Genomic DNA, 23,980 nt, shown 5'->3' with positions numbered 1-23,980 from the left:
TCTTGCCCATGTAATTGTAACCCCTCTGTACAGTATTTTCACAATGAAAAAAATAAAATAAAATAACTGTGCTAATAAAAACTGATGATACATTTGATTTTTTTCCCCTTTAACAGTAGCTTGGTCTTCTTGATTATTCCCAAAGGATTTTGTTTTTCTTCTTATCTAGTGGTTTATGTAGCTACTGGCCTTTTTGTGATGCAGTCAAATTTTTTTCAGGAGTTTTATTTACTTATGGGTTTTCACATCTATGCTGGTTCATTAACTGTTTTTCTGAAGAAACTCCTATTATACTTACGTTAGATCTTTTGAAAACCTACTTTTGTGTTTGTCACTTTCTATGAAATTATTTTTTTTGTTTTTTTTCCTCTTCATATACTTTTCTGCTTGCTTTCTTTTAAGGCAGACTTTGTTTACTCTCTCCCTCAGTTCTTTGGAATTTCTTTTTTTTTTCTAGGTTCTATCTAGCCTCCAACTTAAAATTTTTTCTAGTTGTGATTTATATTTTCCAAATATTATATTTTTTAATTTCCTTTACAATGTTTAAAAATATTTGAATGTTTTAAACACATTTCTTTATTCATGAGTATGTATTTTTCTGGCATGATTTTTTATTAGTTCTATTATATTTTCATTAATACAAAATTAGATTCCATGAGCTTGTAGAAGGGAGGAGTGTGTTAGGAGACCTTTTTCAGTCTCACATGTATGTATGTTATTAAAATATATGGAATATTTCTCTGAGATATATTGACTTCGTTTCCTTCCTCCAATGTTATCTGAGCTTTCTGTTTTTGTTCCCTCACTTGTCTGTGTTCTAATATCCAGACTTTTCTTGGATGTTTCTCATTATACGGTTTTATTTGTAGAAATTTTGACTGTTTAGTTTTGTGGGCTCACAGGGCATGGAGTGCTTCAAGCTCTTTATTTTTGAAATATGTTTTATTGTTATTGGAGAGGTGATGTATGGAGGGGTTACAGTTACACGAGTCAGGTAATGAGTACATTTCTTTTTGAACCATGTCTCCTCTTCCTTCACTCTCTCTCTTGGTTTTTCCCTCCCATCCCCACCCACAAGATGTATAGTTCATTTTCCACATAGAGAGTACCATAGTTGTATTTGTTCATGCTTTGCTTTACCTTTTCTGTGTTCCCCCTTACCATCCCAAAGACAAACTAACAAGCAAGACAAAAGGAAAAGACAACAAAAACAGCACCAATAACAAAAGATCTCTTGCTTCCTTTTCTTAGAGTTCATTTTGTAACATATTTTTATATGATCACATGCACATAGCTATTGAGCCTTTGTGATCCACTCCTGTGAATATCCTCCTTTGGTCTCCCTATGTGAGTGTCTAGAGACCTGTATAATTTATCACATCCCTGTGTTTTTTTTAAACCATCCAATGTGTTAACTATTTAGATGTATAGGCACATTCTAGTTACCACAAATGAAGGAAACCACGCAACTTATGTTTCTTTGGCTCTAGCTTAGTTTGCTTAATATACTCTCCCACCAAGTCTTTCCATTTCCTTTCAAAGGATCTTTAAACAATGAAGCCTGCCCACTTTTTTGCTGATATTTTCAAACATGCCTGCTGCTCTTTCCTGTGTGTGTGTGTGTGTGTATAAAGAGAGGGGGGAGGAAGAAGGGAGAGAGAGAGGGAGAGAGAGGGGGGGAAGAACAGAAACAAGAATGCATGCACAAGTTATGTGATTAATTTCTCGGAAGACCTCTTGGAGTCAGATCCTAAGCTTTACTTCCTAGCTATAGTAGCCTTAGTGAGAGGGTACATAACAAGGGGCACAGTCATCGTCTGGATAGATTGGCAAGTATCACTTATCAACTTAAAAGTCTATAGAGAAAAATAAAATGATCAGCATTGCTTTTGAAAAGGAATTTAAGTCTGTTTTGTGGGAAATGTTGTACAGGAAGAAGTGTCAGTTAGACCAAGGAGAGAAAGCTAATAAAAAGGTTAAAAAGCATGCTGCATTTATTTCAATGTTCATTAACTCTAAATCCATGGACCCATAGATATATCCCAGTGATAATAACTTGGAATGACAGATCTAAATTTGAGTCCTCAAGCTACTGCATTACTAGACACTGATTTCTAACGAGGTATTGACTGACTCCAGTTGTTTTTTTTCTGTATAATTGTAATCCTTATTTTTTCCTACTCTTTAAAGTTAGGCAATTGGAACTTTTCTATTACAGTACGAATAAATTGAAGCAAAGCATTGAAATGCTTTGCACAGTGTCTTTGACTAGTTTAAATGATTGTTGTTCTGCAAGGATAGGTAGAGATCCCTCTGAGATACTAAAAGGGCATATAGCTGGTGCTGGTGCCTCGTACCTGGAATCCTAGCTTCTCAGGAGGCTGAGACCTAAGATCATGGTTCAAAGCCAGTACAGGCAATAAAATCCATAGGACAGTTATCTCCAATTAAGCACCAGAAAAGCTGGCAGTACAGATCAAGTGGTAGACATTGGCCTTGAGCACAGAAGCTCAGGGACAGTGCCTAGGCCTTGAGTTCAAGCTCCAGGACTGGCACATGCACACACGCGCATGCACGCGCGCGCGTGCGCACACATACACACACACACACACACACACACACACACACAAAGGACACACGGTGATATCAGCTTCATATTCAGATAGAATTTTCCTCTAACAATCATAGATTTGCCTTTTGCACAATGTACTTTCTCTTTAATAAGGCTTTTTAAAAAAAGTCATGCCTTGCACGCAGTAGGCACTAAATAAATACTTGACAACTGTTTTGTCTTCAGGGAATATGAGTAGCTCATTACATGTTTTAGATAATTGGTTCCAGGCTCTGGTGGGCCACGCCCAAGTTTGTCTTCATGAAGAGCATACTTCATCACATATATGTTCCACATCTAGGAGCTCGCTCATGCTGTTGCTAGATTTGAAGTTGCTACTTCATTTATCAGCATTCTCACAAAGATGCATAGACACATCTGTAAACATTAATTTTCATGATGTTTCTGACTGATTGGTTCCATATCTTACAATTGCTTAGTCACCATCCGTAACAGAAATAATCTACTTCCGTATTCCTTGTAGTATTTGCTCAGTCAATTTCTGTTGCATTTCTGGAGCATTATTTTATTGATGACATACTGATATCACTTTTTTTTTCTTGTTTCTGTGTGTACTGGGTTATATGCTGTGTGCAATGCAAAGATGAATCTCACTGTAGTTTTAAAGAGCTGAAGAACTGTCCTGACTTAATTACTAAAACCTAGATACATTTAGACAAAAGAACCAGGATAGAGTTGTGGAAGGTCAACTAAAATAACAGAATGAGGTTGTACTTTGCCTCCAGGTGATGCTGATTTCCTTGGATATATGGACCTCACTTTGAATGATAAGGCGTTAGGGCAAATGTATGTGTTTCTCAGACTTGTAAAAACTATCAAAACATCCTTTTGGCTGGGTGCTGGTAGCTTGTGGCTGTAATTCTAGCTACTCAGGAGGCTGAGATCTGAGCATTACAGTTCTAGCCTGGGTAGAATTTTCTAAGTAACCACCAAAATCTGGAAGTGGAGCTATGGTTTAAATGGGAAAGCAGCAGGGAGGAGGAGGAGGAAATCTAAGACAGTGCCCAGGCCCTGAGTTCAAGTTCCAATATCAGCACAAAACAAACATATTTCTGCCTTCCACCTAAACTTTGTTTGGGGGGTGAGGCAATCAGTTTTACAGAATAGCTTGGATCTGTCAGACTACTTATATTGTATAAAAATAAATGAGAACAGATTTCTTACTTATAGGCTTTACCTTCATTAAGGATAGATTACAAAGTATTTTTGTTATTAGGGTTTTCATTTCATTTCAAGTATTTTCTGAAATTGCTGCATGTTTTGCTTTTCATGTATCCCCCAAATTATTACAAGAATTCTTCACATTTTACATATGAAGAAATTGGGATTTGGACTTTTTTTGAGCCTCTACTAGGGCTTGAACTCTGAGCCTTGAGCTCTCACTTTTTTTTTCTCAAAGCTGGTGCTCTCCCACTTGAGCTACAACCCCATTTATGGCTTTTGCTGGTTAATTGGAGATGAGAATTCACAGACTTTTCGTCCTGGGCTGGCTTTGAACTACAACCCTCAGATTGCAGCCCCCTAAGAGGTAGAATTACAGGCCTGGGCCACCAGCACCTGGTTTGGGATTGAGGACAGTTTTAATATATAGTATGGCGGAGATGAACTGAGGTCTGAACTCTAAGCTTTGTTTTTACACTGCAGTAAGTGGTCTTCCTAAGATTGTTTTCCTGGGAAATAAGCTTTTCATAAAGCTTTTAAACCTGTCTAATGGGACTCTTTAAAGTAGCTTATATGTTTACCTATCTGGCAGACTTTAAATAGTTTAGCTTTGTGACTTTACTGGGTATGGACCCAGTGTTTTGTGGTGCTTACTATGGTGGTAGGTGTGTGTGTGTGTGTGTGTGTATGTGTATGCATGCTTATGGGCAGGTACATCTCTCCTTTCGAAAATAAGAAGTCTGGTAAGGAAATAGCTTACCCTTTCTAAAACCAGAGACTGGAATGAGGGGGTTTCTATGTTTCTTCAAGCCCAAATATCCTATTATGATATAATGTTTTTGTTTTGAAGATGGATTGTGATGTAGGCTGGAGGTCGCTTGACAGAGGAAGTTGGTGGGTAGCAGTTAAAAAATTTTCACCAGCAGGTGGCACTCTAGCATTTCTACAGAACTCAATGCTTGATGGGCTTTCCAAATTAGAAATGAGGCTAAACTGGACACCAAAATATGAGATTACAGTGATCATTGTGATGCAAAATTACATGTGTCAAGTTACATACCCCATTCATACAAATTGGTCTTAATTTGCAATTCCTTATGCATTCCACAAGACTTGTCATTTAATTCAGCTAGACTACTTATCAAATGGATATGCATTTGTTACTCTGTTCATTTTTCCAGCTAAAGTGAAGTTGAGGGAATGAATGTCCTCATTTATCTTTGGATGGTAAAGATACAGAAGACGAGGAAAAACATCTTTTGTGTAATCGGCACTCAAATATTTCCTCTGTTAATTCCCCAGAAAATAGGCTAAGAATTGCTTTCAAGGTAGGCTTAAGTTAGTGAACCATCTGTACATGTGAGGCCTTTTGATTTATCTTTTCCTTTTAATAATCAAATGTGTTGGATGTTCTTGGATGTTTTGTATCTTATAAAGTATGTTGTCTCACGTATGTGTTTCATTGCCACTGTTATTTTTTTGTGTGTGCTATAGAAATCCTTTTTTTGTGTGTGTTCCTTATACTATCATTGTATTTAAGTTTCATCTATATTGTTGTATGAATATTAAGTTCCTTGCTTCTAATAACCATTCTTCAAAGTCTGACTTATTTATTTCCCTTGTGATGGACAGGTAGGTACTTCTAGTTGCTCACTATTGATTTCAATGCTTTACTAACCATTTTATTTAACTTCTTTTACAAACTCTCTGGGAGTTGTTTGGTAGTTTATGCTCAGTAGTGGTGAAATTGCTGGGTTTTAGGGAATGCACATACTTAATTTCACTAAATACTGCCAGCTCACTCTGCAGAATGGCCCAGTCAGTATATCCACATTAGTATGCAAAAACATTCCCATTTCCTTCCATCTGCAATTAGTGTTTTCCAATATTTCAATTTTTGCCAGTCAGATGGTACAAAGAAAAACTAATCCATGAGTAAAAAAAGGATTAATTGGAAGTCTATTAAAACTGACAGGATGAATGAAACTTACTTGCACATTTTTTTTCCTTTGAGGATGGTCTCTTACTATTTGCATTAGGAATGCAATAGGGGAGCTCTCTCTCTATATATATAAACACACACACACATATATGTATACACACATATATATATCTCTTAGAATCTGGACTATTTAATTATATGAAACCTAAGAGTTAACTAAGTTGCAGTAATGAAGGCTTTGCCACCTAAATGTACTCTATAAAACCACTACAAATAAAGTTGTGTAGGCCTCACTTCAATTATTAAAAATCAATTCAGGTGATTTGTGTGTATGTGGGGGGAGACTTGAACTCAAGGCCTGAGTGTTGTCCCTGAGCTGTTTTGCTCAAGGCTAGTGTTCTACCACTTGAACCACAGCTCCACAGTGGCACTTAATTAGAGATAAAGAGTCTCGTGTACTTTACTACCCAGGCAGGCTTTGAATGGTGATCCTCAAATCTTAGCCTCCTAAGTAGCTAGGATTATAGGTGTGAGCCACTGGCTTCTATCTACTCAGGCGATTTTTAAACATGCAGCCAGGGATGAGAATCCATGACTGAGACTCCACAGTCTTTTCATTTCTACTTGGAAGGAGAAAAAGTGATTTTATAAGCATATATTAATTGTACCAAGGGGTTTCATTACAGTATTACTATTCATGCATTACTTTGGCCAAATGTATTCCTTCTGTACCTCTTTCTGATTTTCCCCAAAACATTTGTAATGGGGTTCATTGTTCTATTTTCTATATGTGCCTATCATATTTACCTCTTCCTACCTCTCCTTTTGCTCTTTCCCTGCCATTGGTTCCTACCCCTAACTACTTTCCCTCCATTTCACACTTGGATTATTTTTTTAAGGATTATTTTAAGTAAGTATAGAAAATATTATTTTATTGTGTTGGCCAGGCTTCACAAAATAGAAGGAGGAATTTAAAAATCTAAGTGTCTCATGGAAAGTAAACATTCTTCCTAAGAGGCATTTCTTAGGAATGCATTACAGCATTTCTAGGTGACCAAAAGGACCAAAAGGATTGAACGATTCCACTGAGATTTAACGTTGCAAAAACTAAATATAATTGGCATTGAACTAAGGACTTGGATCTGCTTAGGTGAAGAGCAAATAACTCCAAAGAATTAGGCTTTTACATGTTGAGATGGAGGAGTCTGTTTGCCTGTTTGTCTGAGAAGTGTCTTAGCAGCTAATTTTGGTTATGTAGGAGCAGAGTGGCTAAATCCTATGCCTTCTTTTACCAGTATTTGTTCAAGTGTCATACTTACACATTAAGCACATTAAGGTATTTTAAAGATTAAAATATTCCTTTAGCCTAGGGAACCAAAGAAAATGCAACCGCAGTGAGTTGATTTTGGAGGATGTAAAAAAGTTACTTGTGTTCAGGCAAATGGTTTATTAGAGGCCCAATTTGCCAATGTTGAGATGAGTATATTCAATATATTGAGATAAATATACATGATTTATATATTTTATTTCCTAGAAATGATCTTCAGCATTAGTACTAAAAATTATCTAACTAGGAAAGTGGTATATTACTGACCTCTGTGTACATACACCATTAAGGAAACAGTAGAACATGTGAAAGGCAATTGGATTTTCCCCCTAAAACATTCAATAGTAAAGTCCTCATAAGAACAAACACACCAGAGTTATAACCTAAGTATTAGAAGAGCTGATTTTGGTTTCAAAGTTTTCAAGAACACAGTGTGTGAGTGTTACTTGAATTATGAGGATTGAGTCTGTCTTCTCTGCTCTGAGCATAGAATGAATTAGTATACATGGAAGTTATGACTATGGTACTTTCAATATTTCTGCTTTTGCAGTGCTGGAATGACAAGCATGTGCCACTGTACATGTTTCCGATTCCTTCTTCAATTTTCCATATGGAACAAGTGTTGCTCTTCCTCTTCCTTCCAGGTGTGCATTTGTCCTTGCTTGTATGTCTTGGAGCAGCACTATGGGAGACAAGGCAGAATCTGGCTATAAACACAGGATGTATCAGTATCCTAGGCAGGAATGACAGGTATTGGTCTCTGGTGCATTTCCATTGGTCTCAAAGGAAGAGACTCAGTCCTTGATGCTAAAACAATAAACTGAGTTGGGTGCCGCGGCTCACACCTGTAATTCTAGCTACTCAGGAGGCTGAGATCTGAGGATCATGTTTCAAATCTAGCCTGGCCAGGAAACTTCCTGAGATTCTAATCTCCAATTAAGCACCAGAAAAAAATAGAGGGTGGGGGGAGCTGTGGCTCAAGTGGTAAACAGGCTAGCTTGGGGCAAACATTTTCAAGCTCAGAGTCCAGGCCCTGAGTTCAAGCCCCAGGTCTGGCACAAAGCAACAACAACAACAACAACAACAACCCCCAGACTTTGTAGCCAGCAATTTCCCTACTCCTGTTTCTAGTGAAAGATTTAAGAAGGCATATAAAACCCACTTTGTTTTTTTTCTTATTTGGAAGAGTCTTTAAAAATGTTTTAGAATATGTGGGGTGAACTTGTTTGGTTATTGCATAGAGTTGACATATTGTTTCAAGTTAACTACTGAGATATTCACATGCAACATTGTTCTTACCCCAGAAATCAGTTAAAGTGGTATATTTGTGGCAAGTGTTAAAGATATAGAATGGAAAAGAAAGGAACAAGTTGTACAATTATGTAAGATATTAGAATGTTTAATGCAGTTTCCCCATATATAACCTGCTTGAGGTCTTACACCACCCTTAGATATTGTATGAATTTTATACAGTAGGTTACTGAGAGTTAGACCAGTTATAAAATTCACCACTGTACATTGAAACACAGGCTTTGAAGTGAGGAATCCCTGGGTCTCCATCCTGGGTTTCACTCAGTGTTACAGTGATGATGCTTAACAAGTGAAGCTCGGTTTCCTTCGCTGGATATCAGGTATGCTAAGGAGCTATATCTACTTCTCAGAACTAGTTTGAGAGAATCAACAAGGTGACATTTACATAGTACTGAGCATCATGCCTGGACCCGATGATCTCAGTAAATAGCAATCATCAGGACAAGTACACAGGCACTGAGTGATTACCACAATGTCTTCATGCTATGGAGGAAGGTACTTTTTTCTTCTTGGTATTAAATGTCTAGGTATAATTCTTTCAGAGACAGAAAGTGGATTGAGATATATTGTAAACATGGGTGGAACTATCATAATGAACCCCTCCATGGCTACTGTATGTTAATAAGAATAATAATCATGAAGAAATGGGCATAGAGCTCCCTGGTGGCAGGCATGGAAAAAATACAATAAGAGGTCATTATGGTCAAGGCACCATATAGTTTTCAACAGCAGTGTTCGTGGCAAAGAATTTGAGCATGAACACACTTTCTCAGAATTCCTGCTCACCTAGCCTAGTCCCATGTTGCTCACGAGTGTATTTAGACTTATCTGTGATAAAATAATAGAAGTAAAAATATAGTGATTTTTTCCATAAAGCTAAGTTTGTTCAGGTTAAATACTTGTTCTTTATTTTAATATGTTGATTCAGCTTTATTTTTTATTTTATTTTTTGTCAGTTGTGGGGCTTGAACTCATGGCCTGAGCATTGTCCCTGAGCTTTTGTGCTCAAGGCTAATGCTCTGCCACTTTGAGCTTCAGCTCCATTTCTGGTTTTCTGGTGGTTAATTGGAGATAAGAGTCTCATGGACTTTCCTGCTTGGGCTGGCTTTGAACTGCAATTCTCAGACCTCAGCCACCTGAGTAGTTAGGATTACAATCGTGAGCCACAATGCACCCCACCAGCTTTATTTTTGAATGTTAAAGTGTTCCATCTTTTAGAAAGTAATAGTGATAAGTAGTTGATAGATTTGTTTAAAAAAACATTCTTACTAGACAAAACAAAAAGTTGGCAAACATATTTCTTTTCTTCCCTCGGACTAACATTTATTTTGAAACCGTAATCTAAGGAAATCACCAAATCAGTTTATCAAGTTTTTTTTTAAATAGCTCTGGGAACTTAATCTTCTAATATAAAAGAAACTCTACAAAGTAGACTCTTCAGCAGACACTAAGCAGGGCATTTCTAAGGAGACATCCATGTAGTTTGCTGCTAATTGTTTATATTTTAATACAGAGATCCAATTCTTGTCTCCTAGGAAACTATAATTTAAGAAAACCTATACAGATTTTTGTCACCCAACATGTAGAAAATAGCCTAGAAGCATCAATGAAATGTGTAGATTGATAATGAGCTACTAACTGTGTAATTTAGGGCTAGATGGGAGGTAAGCCCACATTGGGGGAGTGGTATAGAAAAAGAGTAGTTCTGGAGATCTATAGCTAAAGTCGACCAAAGGCTCCATGCTTGGATCATCCTGGAGTCAGCCAGGACTATCTGGAACGCCTTAAATGTTACTGATTTCCTTCCCCCGATGTCCCGAGGCTGGCTATGACTATAGAATTTCAATGGCTAGACTGGAGATGGTTTTCATCAGCAATTAAGAAAACAAGCACTTTGTTGGATTTGACTCAGTACCACATACATGTCTTGATGTGAACATTAAATGCTAATTAAAGCAACTGGCCCACCAAATTATTACAGAGCAGTTGAGTCAGTAAAATGGTAAAAATTCAGAATTGAGCAGATTCTTGTTCTACTCAAGTTCATCCTTCATCATAGAAGTATTGTTGAGAGATAATACTACAGACATCCATTAAATTAGAGATCAATGAATGTGGCTCTTAAAGGTGTGTTTACTTATAACCTAAGGAAAAGCTTGGTTAGAAGCCTTTGGAAAATCTGGATCACTATTAAGTTTATATAATTTGTTTTACTTCTGAATATAGCAAGTAAACTAATGGCTTTTCAAAATGAATGTTTTCCTGGAGGAGATGTCTAGGAAATTATTAATAACAAAGAAAATAAGTGATATAACAGAGAACCCAAAACAAAATTTACTGTGACAAATAAAAGTACTTAATTTTTTCATATTCTCATTGTAAACAGTATATGATTTCAGTGTAATGAGCAGGATTTGATTTAGCATTAAAAGATTTCTCAGGTATTTATTAAGTACCAAAATGCCAGCATCTGATGATACAGATCTAACAGTCTTTGCTTACAAGTCTTTGTCACCATCTCTGGAAGGTGCTTAGTACATAATTAAAAATTACAGTAATTTCTACTGTAACTTATATCATCTCTTCCTTTCCTCCCATCTCTTAAAGAACCTGGATGTGTTAGAAATTTTCAGGAACTAAATGCCATATCTAATACATACTGTTACAGCTTGATTAAAAAAAAAATCACCTCTAAGTGACATGACTTGTTTCTTTCTTCTCTAACCTCATTTCATGCAATTCTACTTCTAGAAAGTTATTGGAGTGCTTTTAAGGATACATAACTATTAGATTTCCTGGTCATTGAAGCTGGTAGATACTCCTCAGGGAAAGATTACTCTGGTCCTTTTCAAGTTTGTTAATCCTTTTCGGTCCAGTGAAAGGGAGAGATATGGACTTTGGCACTTCCATGCCTAAGGAAAACTTGTGTTCTGTATTTAAGTCAGTTTGATACCAAGGAGGCCCTGGGGTGCTCCTGTGGACCCATCCTGCGTAAATTACTTCTCATCTGTGAAACAAAAGCTTTATTTTGTTCTAGAAAAAAGCTGAAAGTGGGTTCCAGTGGTGTGACTGCCCCTTCCCTAGTCCACCGCCTTAGGATGGGATCCAGAGCCACAATACCACAGCGATTGTGGATAGGTGTGCCTTGAGGACGGTTGGGTGATGCACGCAGGGGCTCCTGAGTTCAGGGGCTATAAGCAACACATACACGCTGGGCTCTGACTCTGGGCTGGGTTTGAAGCCTCTGTAACATTCTGGTCCTCTCTGCCATTTTTCTGCAGGTAGGGTGGCATGGTGGAGCAGTAGCTGTGTCTTGGCTGTGGAACCAAGTGGCTCAAATGTGCACAGGGCCGCCCTTGACTTAAGCCAAAACCATTCTATATGGAGAAGGCCCAAGATCCTTAGGCCTGGGCGGCAGGAAGTGCCCAGCAGAGCAATGGCCTAGACTGGAACTTTTTGACTCCAGACACAGAAGCCTTTGACCTGTCTACTCCATTGTCCTATGGGATGTCAGAGGATGCTTTTGTGTGGCCAGTTAAAGGGGTGTGAGCTCCTCCTCACAGTCTCCTCTGCCCTCCATGCCCTGGCAAATAAATAAATAATAATAGAAATAAAATAAAACCATGGACCCTTTGCAACTGAACAAGAACAACCTTCGCTTTGCAGCTTCAGCCCAAAGCTAATGCTTCTTCCTTCTCCCCCTTCTCCTCCCCCCCCCTCCCTCCAGCAGAGGACAAGCCTGATGCAGTCTGGAGACTGCACTGTCCTCCCCAGCGCCTCCCAGGGAGGGAAGTAAAAACAAGCCCGTACCCCAAGACGATTCTCCCCCCCTCCATCCTGACCCTAGAGGGTTAAATCAGGAGGGTACAACGCCACCCCTCCCTCCTACTTCCCGCCTCCCCCTCCACCCCTTACCTTTAAAAAAATGTTAAAAAAAATGTCTGCAGTCAAATCTCTTAAAGGGGCGGTGCTGGTGAACAGTACTTTTGGCACGAGTTGCTGAGAAGGCTGGCTAGGGGCGTGAGTTCGCTCCACCAGCACCAAAACACTAAAAAAAAAAAAGGAAAAAAAGAGAGAGAGAGCTAACGAAAGAGAATGAGAGAGGGGGGGAAAGGAAGGGGGAAAAGGGGGGGGGAGAAAGGCAGACAGACACACACTTTAGATAAGGACAATTAGTCACCGGCCAGACCCAGTAGGGAGAGAGGTTTAAATCAGAAGGATTTAAATGAGGGTGCTCGGTGCCTTCCCCGAAGCCATGCCCTCCGGCAACTCCCGCCCCCCAGCCAGCCTAGCCTCCGTGGCTCTCTGCTTGGCTCTGTGGTTCCTTCTCCCCCTTTCTTCCCTAGCTGGAGACAGGAGACCCTTGTCTGTAGGTAGGACTTCAGGTTGGAAGGAAAAGACCCTGATTCTACTTGATGTGAGCACCAAGAACCCAGTCAGGACAGTCAATGAGAACTTCCTCTCTCTGCAGCTGGACCCCTCCATCATTCATGATGGCTGGCTCGATTTCTTAAGGTAAGGCAGGGGCTGCGATGGATCCTGGTTCACTTTGTTAAGTACCCTCCCTCCCTCTCATTCTCTTCCTATACTCCCCCACCCCCACCATTCCAAAGAGGGCAGAAGAAGGAGAAGAAAATAAGCCAAGTGGATCTCTTGCTCTGTCTTTCTTGTCACTCGAGAGAGAGAAAAGGGAGACTTTCTTCCTCCTGGAATATTTGCTGAGAGGCTGTAACTGGTGATTGAGAAAAGCAATGTTTTCTATTAAGATGCACATGTCTGCCATGCAGAAGGCATTTCAGAAACTTATCAGTTATGACTGAAAAAATGTTGTGCTTACATATAGCCACAATTAGCCTCCCCTTCTTCTGTTAGAAGAAAAAAAAAAGAACCAAGAGGTTTCAGGGCAGTTACAAAGTGAAGGGGGAAAAAAATGTCTGGGGCAACAAAGACCAGAGAGGAATGGAGTGTGCGTGTGTGTGCGCGTGTGCGTGTGTGTGGCAGAGAGCAAGTGTGCGTGTTCAATCGGGGATTGCACGAACGTGGAATTTTCCACACAGAGTGTCCACCCGTTGTCTCCCACTTTCCCAGACGGAAAACGAATTTCAGGAGAAGCTTGAGCGGTGGGCGAGTTGCTTTCGGAGTTAAAGAAATGATTTTAGATCCTCCGCTGTCATGTGTAGGCTGGAGGGCTTTTTTTTTTTTTTTTGCCAGGCGCTTTTTATAGACAAAATGAAATGCCTCCCCCGCCGGTGCCTCCTCCTTCAATCTTCTGCCATAACCGGCATCAGTTAGTTTTTCTTTAATGAAAAAATGAGCATCCTCGCTCAGCTCAGCTCGTGGTGTCCCTACGGGGAAGGGGGCTCTGCGGTTCTCAGGGGGAAGGTCCTGCGGTTGGAGTCCCGCACCGGCAGAGGAGTAAAGCCGGCGGTTCCGATCTCCTTGGAATCTAATTGGATTCCCTTCCCCCCCTGGCTCCCCTCGTTATTTCTGTTCCACAGTCAGGCAGCCCCGATCCCTCGCCATCGGGGACAGAGTTGCACGGGTGGGGAAAAAACGTTCTCTGCAATATTAAATCCAAGTGTGGAGCTTAAAAAAAAAATCCCTCCAAACTGGAGCCTCATTGTGGGCGCCTCCACCCGAGCCCCGAGAGCTCTCAGCCCCCTTCTTCTGTCCCCGTGAGTTTGGAGTGGGGCTCCCCGGGGTGCGCGCGCCCCTGCGCCCTCCGCGTCTAGGGGTCTCGGCTCCAGCCCCCCGCCGGCTCTGCGGCGGCGGCAGGTAGCCCGGGGGTGCCCCGTGAAGGGACTGTACCCCCAAAGACCGAGGGGGGGGACATCCGCCGCTGCCGAGGAGGCCGTTTCGGTTCCCGCGGGTGCGGCTGCTGGGAGGGCGGGAACAGCTCGGCTCCTCCAGAATTCCTCTCCCCCCCCCCCCCGTCCCCCCAAGCTCTCCCTGGCAGCAAGAGCGCGCCTCTGAGCTCGTCCCGACGTGGGGGTGCGACTGAGGGTTTCCAAAATGCGCACCCCACGTGCGTTGCACTCTTCCAGCTGTGCGTACCCCACCGGGTTTCCTTTTTAAAAATCAGCTTGTTCACGCTAAATACTTGCCTGCAGCAGAAAGGAAAGGAAAGGAAAGGAAAGGAAAGAAAGAAAGAAAGAAAGAAAGAAAGAAAGAAAGAAAGAAAGAAAGAAAGAAAGAAAGAAAGGAGGGAAAGAAAGAAAAAGAATTCTGAGAGACAGCTTTAGAGGATGGATGTGTTGATGGTGGGACGCATTGCTTTGGCTTCTGGATAGTTTGGAGATGCCGCGTTTACCTGGGGTTAGACTCGCGCGGGGACTTCCCTGCGCTCGGCCGGCCCACGCGACGCCCTGACTGCGCGCACCCTGGAACTCGGTCCTGGAAATCCCCAGCCGAAGGATTCCTCTTCGAGCCACGGGAACACGTCTGCTCTTCGATTCTCTCTAAATGTGTGTGTGGGAGGGGTGGGGAGGTGGAAGGGGGGGCTCCGTTTCTCTCTTTCTTGAATCTCTTGTAGGATGCCAACTTCTCCAATTTCCTGGAGACTCAGAGCCCGAACCAGCAAAGCGTTAAAAAAAAAAATAACTTCCAGATCCCGGAACTCAGAGCGTGAACAGCGTCCGCTTAGTTTTCCCTCTCTATTCTTTCCCAAAGTAGCTGCCTTTGGCTTAAAAAAAAATCCAGTGGATGGAAATCTTGAACTTGCATGGCTGTCTGTCCACGCAGCTGTTCCTCAAGTTTGCTTTTTTCTCCCATAGTTCACCCAATGTCGCTTCCTCGCGGCACTTCCAAACCGCCCCAAGTGGGCAGGAAAAAAGAAAAAAAAAAAGAGCAAAACTCAGGGGGGTAGAGAAGATGGTATCTTTCTTGAGAGCCGGCTGAGTGATGGCAGGGACGAAAAAGCTCGCGCTTTGGCTGTGATTCTGGGGCGGCGAGAACTTCCTCTGGACATCGCTCTGCCCGGGAATTTGGGAAGCGATCTAGTTGGTAGGAATGAAATGAAAAAGGAAGCTCCACTGGAGCATGCAAGCCAACAAAGTCGGAATCGACTTGCCCTCGGGCGCTGGGGCCTGGTTGAAGAGAGCCAAGGCCAGGTTTTACCTGCGCCGTGGAGGTTACGAAGTTCCTGGGGCCAGGCACGCCACGGCCGCCGACTGGCTGCGTGGAGGTCTGGCAGCCGTCGGGAAGGCCGGCGGTCCGCGCCCGGAGCGGCTCAGCCGGGAGCGCTTTCCTGGCAAGTGGCACGAGCCCTGTAACCGCGCCTTGGCCCTAGCTTCGCTGCACAAGTGTATTTCCAGTCTCCACACACACAGTGCACACACACGATCGCTAAGGTTTTGGAAATCAGTCTGTTGGGCATTGGGGTGTCTGTGGGAGGGGGGCACTGCAGGCATCGGGGCGCAGGCGGCAGAGTCCCGAGGTGGGGGTGGGGGGGGGCAAAGGAGGGAGCTGGGCGCGCGGATGGAGGGGCGGGGAGGGGTCGGCAGAGGATCTTAAGTCCGTGCCTGCGGTGTCCGGGCTGCTCCAGCCTTCTCCGGGGATCCTTTCCCCCTCTCTTTCTCTACCCCTGCAGCTCCAAGCGTCTGGTGACCCTGGCTCGGGGACTTTCGCCGGCCTTTCTGCGCTTCGGGGGCAAAAGGACCGACTTCCTGCAGTTCCAGAACTTGAGGAACCCGGCGAAAAGCCGCGGGGGTCCGGGTCCGGATTACTATCTCAAAAACTATGAGGATGGTGAGAAACCTGGTCCCCATTTTTGAAATCTGGGGACGGGAGAAAGCAGTGTGTGTGTGTGTGTGTGTGTGTGTGTGTGTGTGTGTGTGTGTTGGTAGGGTCAGATTTGGAGGAGACCTTGATTGAAAATTCCTGAAAAAAAAACCAACCCGAGAGACAGCAGGTGAGGAGACCCACGATTCTGCACAAGCCCTTGTCCTGCCTGGCGGGCCTTTGCTGGCCTTTTCCAAAGCCAGGAATTTCCAGGCAAAAACCAGGAGGTTCGTCCTGGGAAAGTGCAGGGGATGTCTTAAGAATATCCAGCCAGGTTCACAGTACTACTTAAGAGTCAGTCACATTTCATTCCAAAAAAAATTATACGTACACGTGCCTTTGGGGTTTTCATATTTCCAGCCTTCCCAGGATAGAGCTAAGAGAGATTTAGCTTTTTAAAGCCCCACTAATATTAGCAGGAATAATACTTCATAGATGGCTCTTTGTTGAGGAAAGCTTGAAAAAAAAAAATCTCCGCAGTGGAGTCTTCCTCCCTAGCACGAACCTCAAGTCTTCAGTTTCAAAATGGCATTGCAAATGTCAACTTGTTGGGTTTTTTTTTTTTTTTTTTTGGTCTTTACTGCCAGAATCAGATGGAAGAGGTTGGAAAACCCCAACTTCTATTCCAGTGTGCAAGGCCAAACATTAGGTTTGAACAGTCTCATTTTTACTAGGAGAAAAATGAAAATGGTATTTTAACTTTCTGCTGTAAAAGGTTTAAGTATTAAGATGGATGGATTTTGTGTGTGGTCAGGATAGAGGTAGGTGAGAAGTGGTGTATCTCCATCCACTGAAGCTGTTGAAGTTGGATGGAAGAGGTTAAGTGTCCATTCTTGAAGGGTTTTTCTCTCTTTCCGAGTAAGCTACCGTTTTTATTCTTAAAGGGCTGGGGGCAGTTTTCAAAGTCCCTAAGATTCCTCGTTACATCTGTCTTTATAAATCAGCTGCACAGGAACTGTCCTTGTATTTTCCTGGATGTTACTAGGTAGGGTTCTGGAGAGGTGTTGGGATCTATTTCAGGGGTGGCTGAGGAAAAAAAAAACTTTTTCCCCCCTTTTTATTTTTAAAGACATGCAAGACAGAGAGGGTAAGGCTGTGGCTTCTGGAGTTTGAAGCTTCATTAAGACATACTCTTTTATAACATTTGCTGAAGAGTGGAGGTGTTTAAGACTAGACTTTTTTTCTTTTTTTTTTAAAGGTAAAACCCATTGCTATAAAAAGGGAGATTGCAAGTAGATTCTGCTGTCATACAGCATAAAATACTGAAGGTAAAAGACAATCCTGAACAGCAGCGCAGAAGGTAATTTGACCCAGGGCCTTATAGTTCCCAGAGCCACTGTCAGCTCTGTGATCAGATACAAGAAAGGATATATTAATGGTTTTCCTGATGGGACAGTTCTTCAAATCTACTTAAACTGCTTCCTCTCTAGTTTGTAGGAAAACTTGTAAGAGCCTCAGAAATTTTTTTCCCAAGGGAGGGGGAAGGACATTTTAAGTTTTAGAAGTTGGTCCTTTCTCTTCCAAACTGTATCTAAGATTATATTACCTATTCATTGAAAACAATGCAATCTACTTTAAGTGAATGATACAATTTATTTCCTTTTGTCAAAGGAGAAGAAATGAGCATCACAGGGAGAAAAGAAATTAGCAGAGGCTATAATTTCATAGAAGTAAAGAAATTAGTAAGAGAAAACATCTGAAAAATCATCTTCAGTCTTCTACCATTTCAGAAGTTAGTTCAAGATCAATCCTTTTTTTTTCTTTTTCTTTTTCTGTCTAACTGGGGACTAAATGTCTGTAGGAATGTAGTTTTCACAACACTTGGAGAATAGAACTCTTTTATCCTGCTTTTTTTCATTCATTTGTATTAGCATATATTAGCAATAGAAAGTAATAGGTTCCATTATGATATCTTTGTACAGAAATAGAATGTATGTTGATTCCACTCTCATCTACTAAACCTTTCTGGCCTTTCCTAACCTCCTTCCACAGGTTCCTTCTTGCCAAACAGTCCCCTTTCTTCTTTTCATGATTTTTTTTTTAAAGTCTAGGTTTACATATGAAAGAAAATAAGCTGTATTTGTCTTTCTGAGTCTGGCTTCTTTCTTTTTACTGATGATCTCCCATTCAGTCCACTTTCCTGAAAGTGACATAATTTCATTCTTTATGGCTGAATAAAACTTCATTGTTTGTAGATACACATTTTCTTCATTCATCTGTGGATGGTTACATTGACTGATCTTATTATAACTTTGCTATTGCAGATAGTGCTGCAAAATTTGGGCATTTCTCCCACATTTTCTCTTTATAAATATTCTCTAAATATTTGCAATGAGCAAATCTCAAGTTTTTAGATGTTTAGTTTCAAAATAATTTCTGCTTGTGGTTTAGGTGATGGCTTTAAGAAAAGTTTCTTTTATATCTTCTTTTTCTTTGCTCTCTCTTTAAATCTAGACTACCTGGATTTAATTCTTTTGAAACTTTCGTTAAAGTCAGTCCTTTTAGACACTAATCTGTTTTATTGCTTCTAGCTGAACTCCTTCTGATTTATGTCTCCCTGGTAATAAGATGCTCTGAACTATATCAGTATTTGAGGCCTTAGCAGACTTAAAGAGAGTAGGAATGCCCTATTTTCTGCCCTTTGATGCCTACATAGTCTTAAATCACCCTTATTGTCTTTGTTGCATGCTACATTGCAGAATCCAAGGCAAAAAAAATTTTTGGTATGCTCTCAAAAATTTTGCAAATCGTAATACATACACACATATGTGTGTGTATATATATATATGTATACATGTTACTTTTCAGCCAGTGATAAATATTATTATCATGAGCATCTTAAAATAATTAGGTCTTCTTAGTAAATGGTCTCATAATAAGCACTTGGCCATCAAGGCACCTTATTAAAATGTGTTTACTTTAACATAATACTGAATAACAATGTACATTTTAAGTAACAAGATATACCCACTGGCACTTTATGAAACTCAATAATATAGTGAAGAAAACATGGAATTTGGACTTAGAGCACTTACAAGTTGGCCTGGCTCTATCACTTACGAATGTGTGGCTCTGGGCTTACTTACTGCTTCTGTTTAACATGTGGATGCGGATAATACCTGCTGCGCATTGCTTCTGAGCAGACTCTAAGAGATGAGGTGTATAAAATATTTTGTTGGCTGCTAAGTACTATATGAAGGTTGCAGGGGCTTGCTTTTACTAAAGGAAACTTCTGGAAATGTATAACATTTATTTAAGGTTCTAAAGTAGAATTAAGTAGTAAGATTAGAAAAGATGGAAGTTCCTTCATTTGAGAGGATTGAGATAATATGGGCCCTGGGTGTTGGTGGCTCACGCCTGTAATCTTAGCTACTCAGGAGGCTGGGATCTGAAGATCTTGGTTAGAAGCCAGCCTGGGCAAGAAGTTTCATGAGACTTATCTCCAATTAAGCACCACCCTTACCCCCAAAACAAAAAAAAATCCCAAAACAACAAAGAAATAAATGAATAAAAACTAGCTGAAAGTGAAGCTGGAGCTGTGATTCAAAGTTGTACAGAACTAGCCTTGAGCAAAATAACTCCTGTATGGTGCATAGGCCCTGAGTTCAAGTCCCAGGACAGACACATGTGCGTTCACAAATACACACAAAACTCTAGGGGGGGGGCGGGAGAGAGAGAGAAAGAGAGAGAGAGACAGAGACAGAGACCCACAGAGAGAGAGAGAGAGAGAGAGAGGCACTAAAGCAGCAAGCCAGGTGAGAGTTTAAGGCAGCTCTTTTTGTGTAATAATGAGAGAAGATTAATATTGTTGATCTTAGTTTTATTTTATACGAACATTAAAACAAACTGATGGTTCCAGATTGGGGGAAACCTCTACTTTTCTCCGGCCACATCATTCATGTTTCTACTCAGATGTAAATTTTTTGTTTTTGTTATTGTTTTCTTCTGAATTCATAATGTAATCAATAAGTTATGTGGCTTCCATTTTTCAACTAGCTTTTTGAGCCCATTGAAACATTTGTTATTTTTTTGTATCATTTTGGTACAGTATACTTGTTTCACTATGCTTAGGCAATCTGAATTCCATACAAACATGGTGTAATGGGGAAAGTATAAACTAGGTCAGGTTTTCTAACCCTAGGAATCTTACCTGCACCTCTCTTTGTCTCTGTTCTGTGTGATGTTATGCTTCATTTGTTCCCAGGAAACCACTGGGTAATCTTTTGCTCTGACATTTATTTTGCTGCACTCTGCCCTTCTTGGTTATGTATTCAATGTGCTTTATTTGCATAACATTTCTTTATGGCCATAACCACATCTTTAATGAAGATGTGCACCATTTATTATGCATGTCAAAAGCCAGTTTAATATTTCTAAGATTTTTATATTCATCATATCCCTTTGCTTAAAAACATCAATTACCTTAGGATTGCCAGTAAAGTTTCCAAACTCTTCAATGTGGCATTCAAAGGTTTCCACATTTCAGTCTGTTTACTTTTCCTTCTCCATGATGTTTCCATAAACCTCTTAATCTACCCTTCCTGATTATTCACTTAAAGCACTTTCAAGCTGCTAAACCCATACTTCGGTAATTTTTTTTTTTTTACCAGTCTTTGGAGTTAAACTCAGGGTTGGGCGCTGTCCCTGAGCTTCTTTTACTCAAGGCTAGCACTCTACCACTTGAGCCACAGTGCCGCTTCTGGCCTTTTTATGTGGTACTGAGGAATTGAACCCAGGGCTTCATGCATGCTAAGTAAACACTTCACCACTAAGCCACATTCCCAGATCCCACACCTTTGTTTGGCCAGTATCTTTCTACCTTGGAAGTCATTATCTTAGCTGTTCAAATCCCACCCCCACTCCATCCAATTCTTCAAGCCAGCAGATATTCATTATTTGCACAAAGCTGTTCTGGAATAGGATGTTCTAGATGATCTTGTCTTACTGTTGTATATTTTTGGTCTTCTCTTGGCCCTTTCTACCTTGTTTGATTTTTAACTTTAACACACACACACACACACACACACACACACACACACACACATTTGCTTTACTTTTCCAATTATAATGCAAATTCATTATAATATAACTAATTATTGTATAAATGTCTAGTGTGGTGTATGCAATACAGTAAATCTTCAGCAAATATTCTTGGTTTCATCATAGTTTAAAAGCACTGTGAAAGGCCATAGAAAATGGAAGTCATCAAGGAGGAAGTGAGTGAAGGCATACAACAAGAGACTCTAGTCACTTTTTGCCTTCATTACCTTTGCTCATGAAGTCAGCTCTTAACGCTTATTTTAATGACATTGTTAATTATTTTAACCACCCACTTTGGTCCTCACAGTTGTCTGGTTGGTTTCAGCCTACGCATTAAATTAACTTCACCATTAAAAATTCTGTGGCCTTGCACTGGGGCTACAGTATTTTTTCCCCTCACATCTGCTTCTTTTTTTGCCTTTACTTTTATTTTCTCTTTTTGGGCCTATGTGATTTCTCTTCTAATTTTCTTGTTCCCAATGTAACATTGCTTTACCACAACTTTCAAAGACTTCTCATCTGAGAGCTCCTGAAATCCTAAATGATTAGCGTGAGTGTACTTTGTTTTTGTTTTTTGCTGGTCCTGGGGCTTGAACTCATGGCCTTGGCACCAACCCTGACCTCTTTTGCTCAAGGCTAGTGCTCTCCCACTTGAGCCACAACACCACTTCCATGTCAGTGTACTTTGTAAATTCTAAGACATAACTATTATTATTGCTCCATTTTCTCCAGGAAAGTTTTCCAGTTTTTATGGAGGTGGGAGTTAATTTCTTTTCTTTTGATTCATATTTTCTCACTGAAGACACATGGTATAAAATGGCACACTGCCAAAATACATATTTGCCTTGAAAAATCCACAATTCCTTGTCTCATCCTATTTTACAGAATGGTTCTTGAAATTCAGGTACACATATAACAACAATATTTATTACTTCCTCACTCTGTGCTTAATTTCATGCTGGACAAAGGATGGTAGGACACAAAATAAATAAAAGATACTATTCCAAATCACCACGAGGGCATAGTAATCGATTTTGGTAAAAGCCACTAAATATTGTTGAAATGAACAGGTGAAACTTTACAGCAAATCATGGCATTTGTGCAGCCCCAAAGCATCTCTCACGATAGATTTTTATATATTAATCCCATAACATTTATTAGTAACTGTTTTAGTATATATCCACAGATTCTCTTTCTTTGTGGAGAGTAACACAAAGATAATGTAGAAAGAAGAGGAGCCAGATAGAACAAATATAGAGTATAGTATAGAGACAAGTGCTGGCTAGATCTAGGAAGGAGTTAGGGTAGACCTAAGAAAGTTGTTTAGATAGTAGAGAAGAAGAGACATAAGAGGACATTCAGTTCAAGAGAAAGGTCACAGGACAAAACCTAGCATGTATTTGGCAGTAAAAAGGCCAGTGTGGCTGCATAGAGAATGCATGTTAGAAATAGACTTAGTTCATGTATTGGAAATATGTCAGATTTTTTCTTACAAAAGCATATTTGTTCATTTTTGTTAATTTAGAAACGATTCATAATTAAAGAAAGAATATAAAAATAACGTACATGTTAGAAATCACCCATCATCAAAATTCATACTGGTTAGAACTATCTCTAAACTGAGTTGAAAGATTTTTCGAACATATTTTTGTTAGTTCTAAAACATGTAATAAAAAAGAAAAAATGTGTACAGGTATGTAGAAAAGTTTAGTTAATTCAATCTAGATCAAATTATAGAAATCTTGCATTTTAGGTATAGTAGAATATAGTTGGTCCTATAGGAACAAAGAAGTTATCGTTTCTTTTACTGAGAAGGGGGGGAAGGACACTTCTTTCAGTCCCTCTGCCTTCCTCCTCCCTACCCCTCCCCTCCCTTTCTTTCTCCTCCTTCCTTCCTTCCCTCCATCCCTCCTCCTTCTTCCTTCACTCATTTTCTTCCTTTCTTTTGTGGTATGGAGATGGAACCAGGACTTTGGCTTAAGCTGGGTGAGGGCTTTACCGTGGAGCTACATCCTTAGCTCAAAGACAAATTTTCAAAGTGAGTTTTCCATGGCACTTTTCTTTCCCCATCTTCCTTCTCCCATTCGTGTTCACTAGTTAAAGTGTCTTATAGTAACTACACTTAACAAAGTTTAAGGTATGAAACATACTTAAAAGGTGCATAATTTAAAACAGCATTATTAATTAGATTCTTAAAATGCAGGGCTTATAAAATAAGAAAAGCTTTTTACATTGCTGGGTAATTCTCATGTACCCTTGTAGCACAAACAAAACTTAGTGTTTTATAGTATTTGCTCATTTACTCATTAGAAGGTATCAATTACTAGGTATTTGTTCCCCCCCCCCCTTAATATAAGGGATTGAATTCAGGGCTTCACACAAACTAGGCAAAATATTCTATCACAGAGATATGTTTTCCAAACCTTTTAAAATTATATTTTGAGACAGGTTCTCATAAAGTTTCTAGGCTCCACTTGAACTTGTGATCATCCAGCTTCAGTCTCCTGAGTAGCTGGGATCACAAGCATGGTCCACTATGTCTGGATTCAGGCCTGTGTTTGACACTGAGTCAGGAAAATGAGTGAGGTCCAAATATCATTATTAAATCATGTACTACTATTTTTTGTGTGTGGGGGAGGGTCACTTTAGCAATATCATCCAAAAGCACATGTTTAGGTGTAAGGAAAGCTTCTACACCAACTTTATCATGGCATTTTGCAGTTTGCCAGTAACTTTTGGGGGATTTGATGCAACTTAATGTTGTATTTAAGGGCATTTGTAATCATCA

At 40.3% G+C, this 23,980-nt stretch overlaps 1 protein-coding gene across 3 annotated transcripts in view; it reads left to right on the top strand.

Annotated features, from left to right (window-relative positions):
* The first annotated feature begins 12,524 nt into the window (after window positions 1-12,524).
* Hpse2 (heparanase 2 (inactive)) overlaps window positions 12,525-23,980 on the top strand; it is a 449,190-nt gene continuing 437,734 nt past the window's right edge. For 2 of the 3 annotated variants that reach the window (XM_013017681.1, XM_013017682.1), the window contains exons 1-2: window positions 12,538-12,888; window positions 15,962-16,119. In XM_013017681.1, the coding sequence (XP_012873135.1) occupies window positions 12,599-12,888; window positions 15,962-16,119 (448 nt within the window). In that variant the 5' untranslated portion in view covers window positions 12,538-12,598. Of the gene's footprint in view, window positions 12,889-15,961; window positions 16,120-23,980 lie in introns of all 3 variants that reach the window. The other variant, XM_013017680.1, reaches the window with a different exon arrangement.

Source organism: Dipodomys ordii, unplaced genomic scaffold, assembly GCF_000151885.1.
Source record: "Dipodomys ordii isolate 6190 unplaced genomic scaffold, Dord_2.0 Scaffold36, whole genome shotgun sequence".
Lineage (NCBI taxonomy): Eukaryota > Metazoa > Chordata > Mammalia > Rodentia > Heteromyidae > Dipodomys > Dipodomys ordii.
Note: the sequence above shows the minus strand (reverse complement) of the source record. Positions and strands in the feature narration are given on the sequence as shown.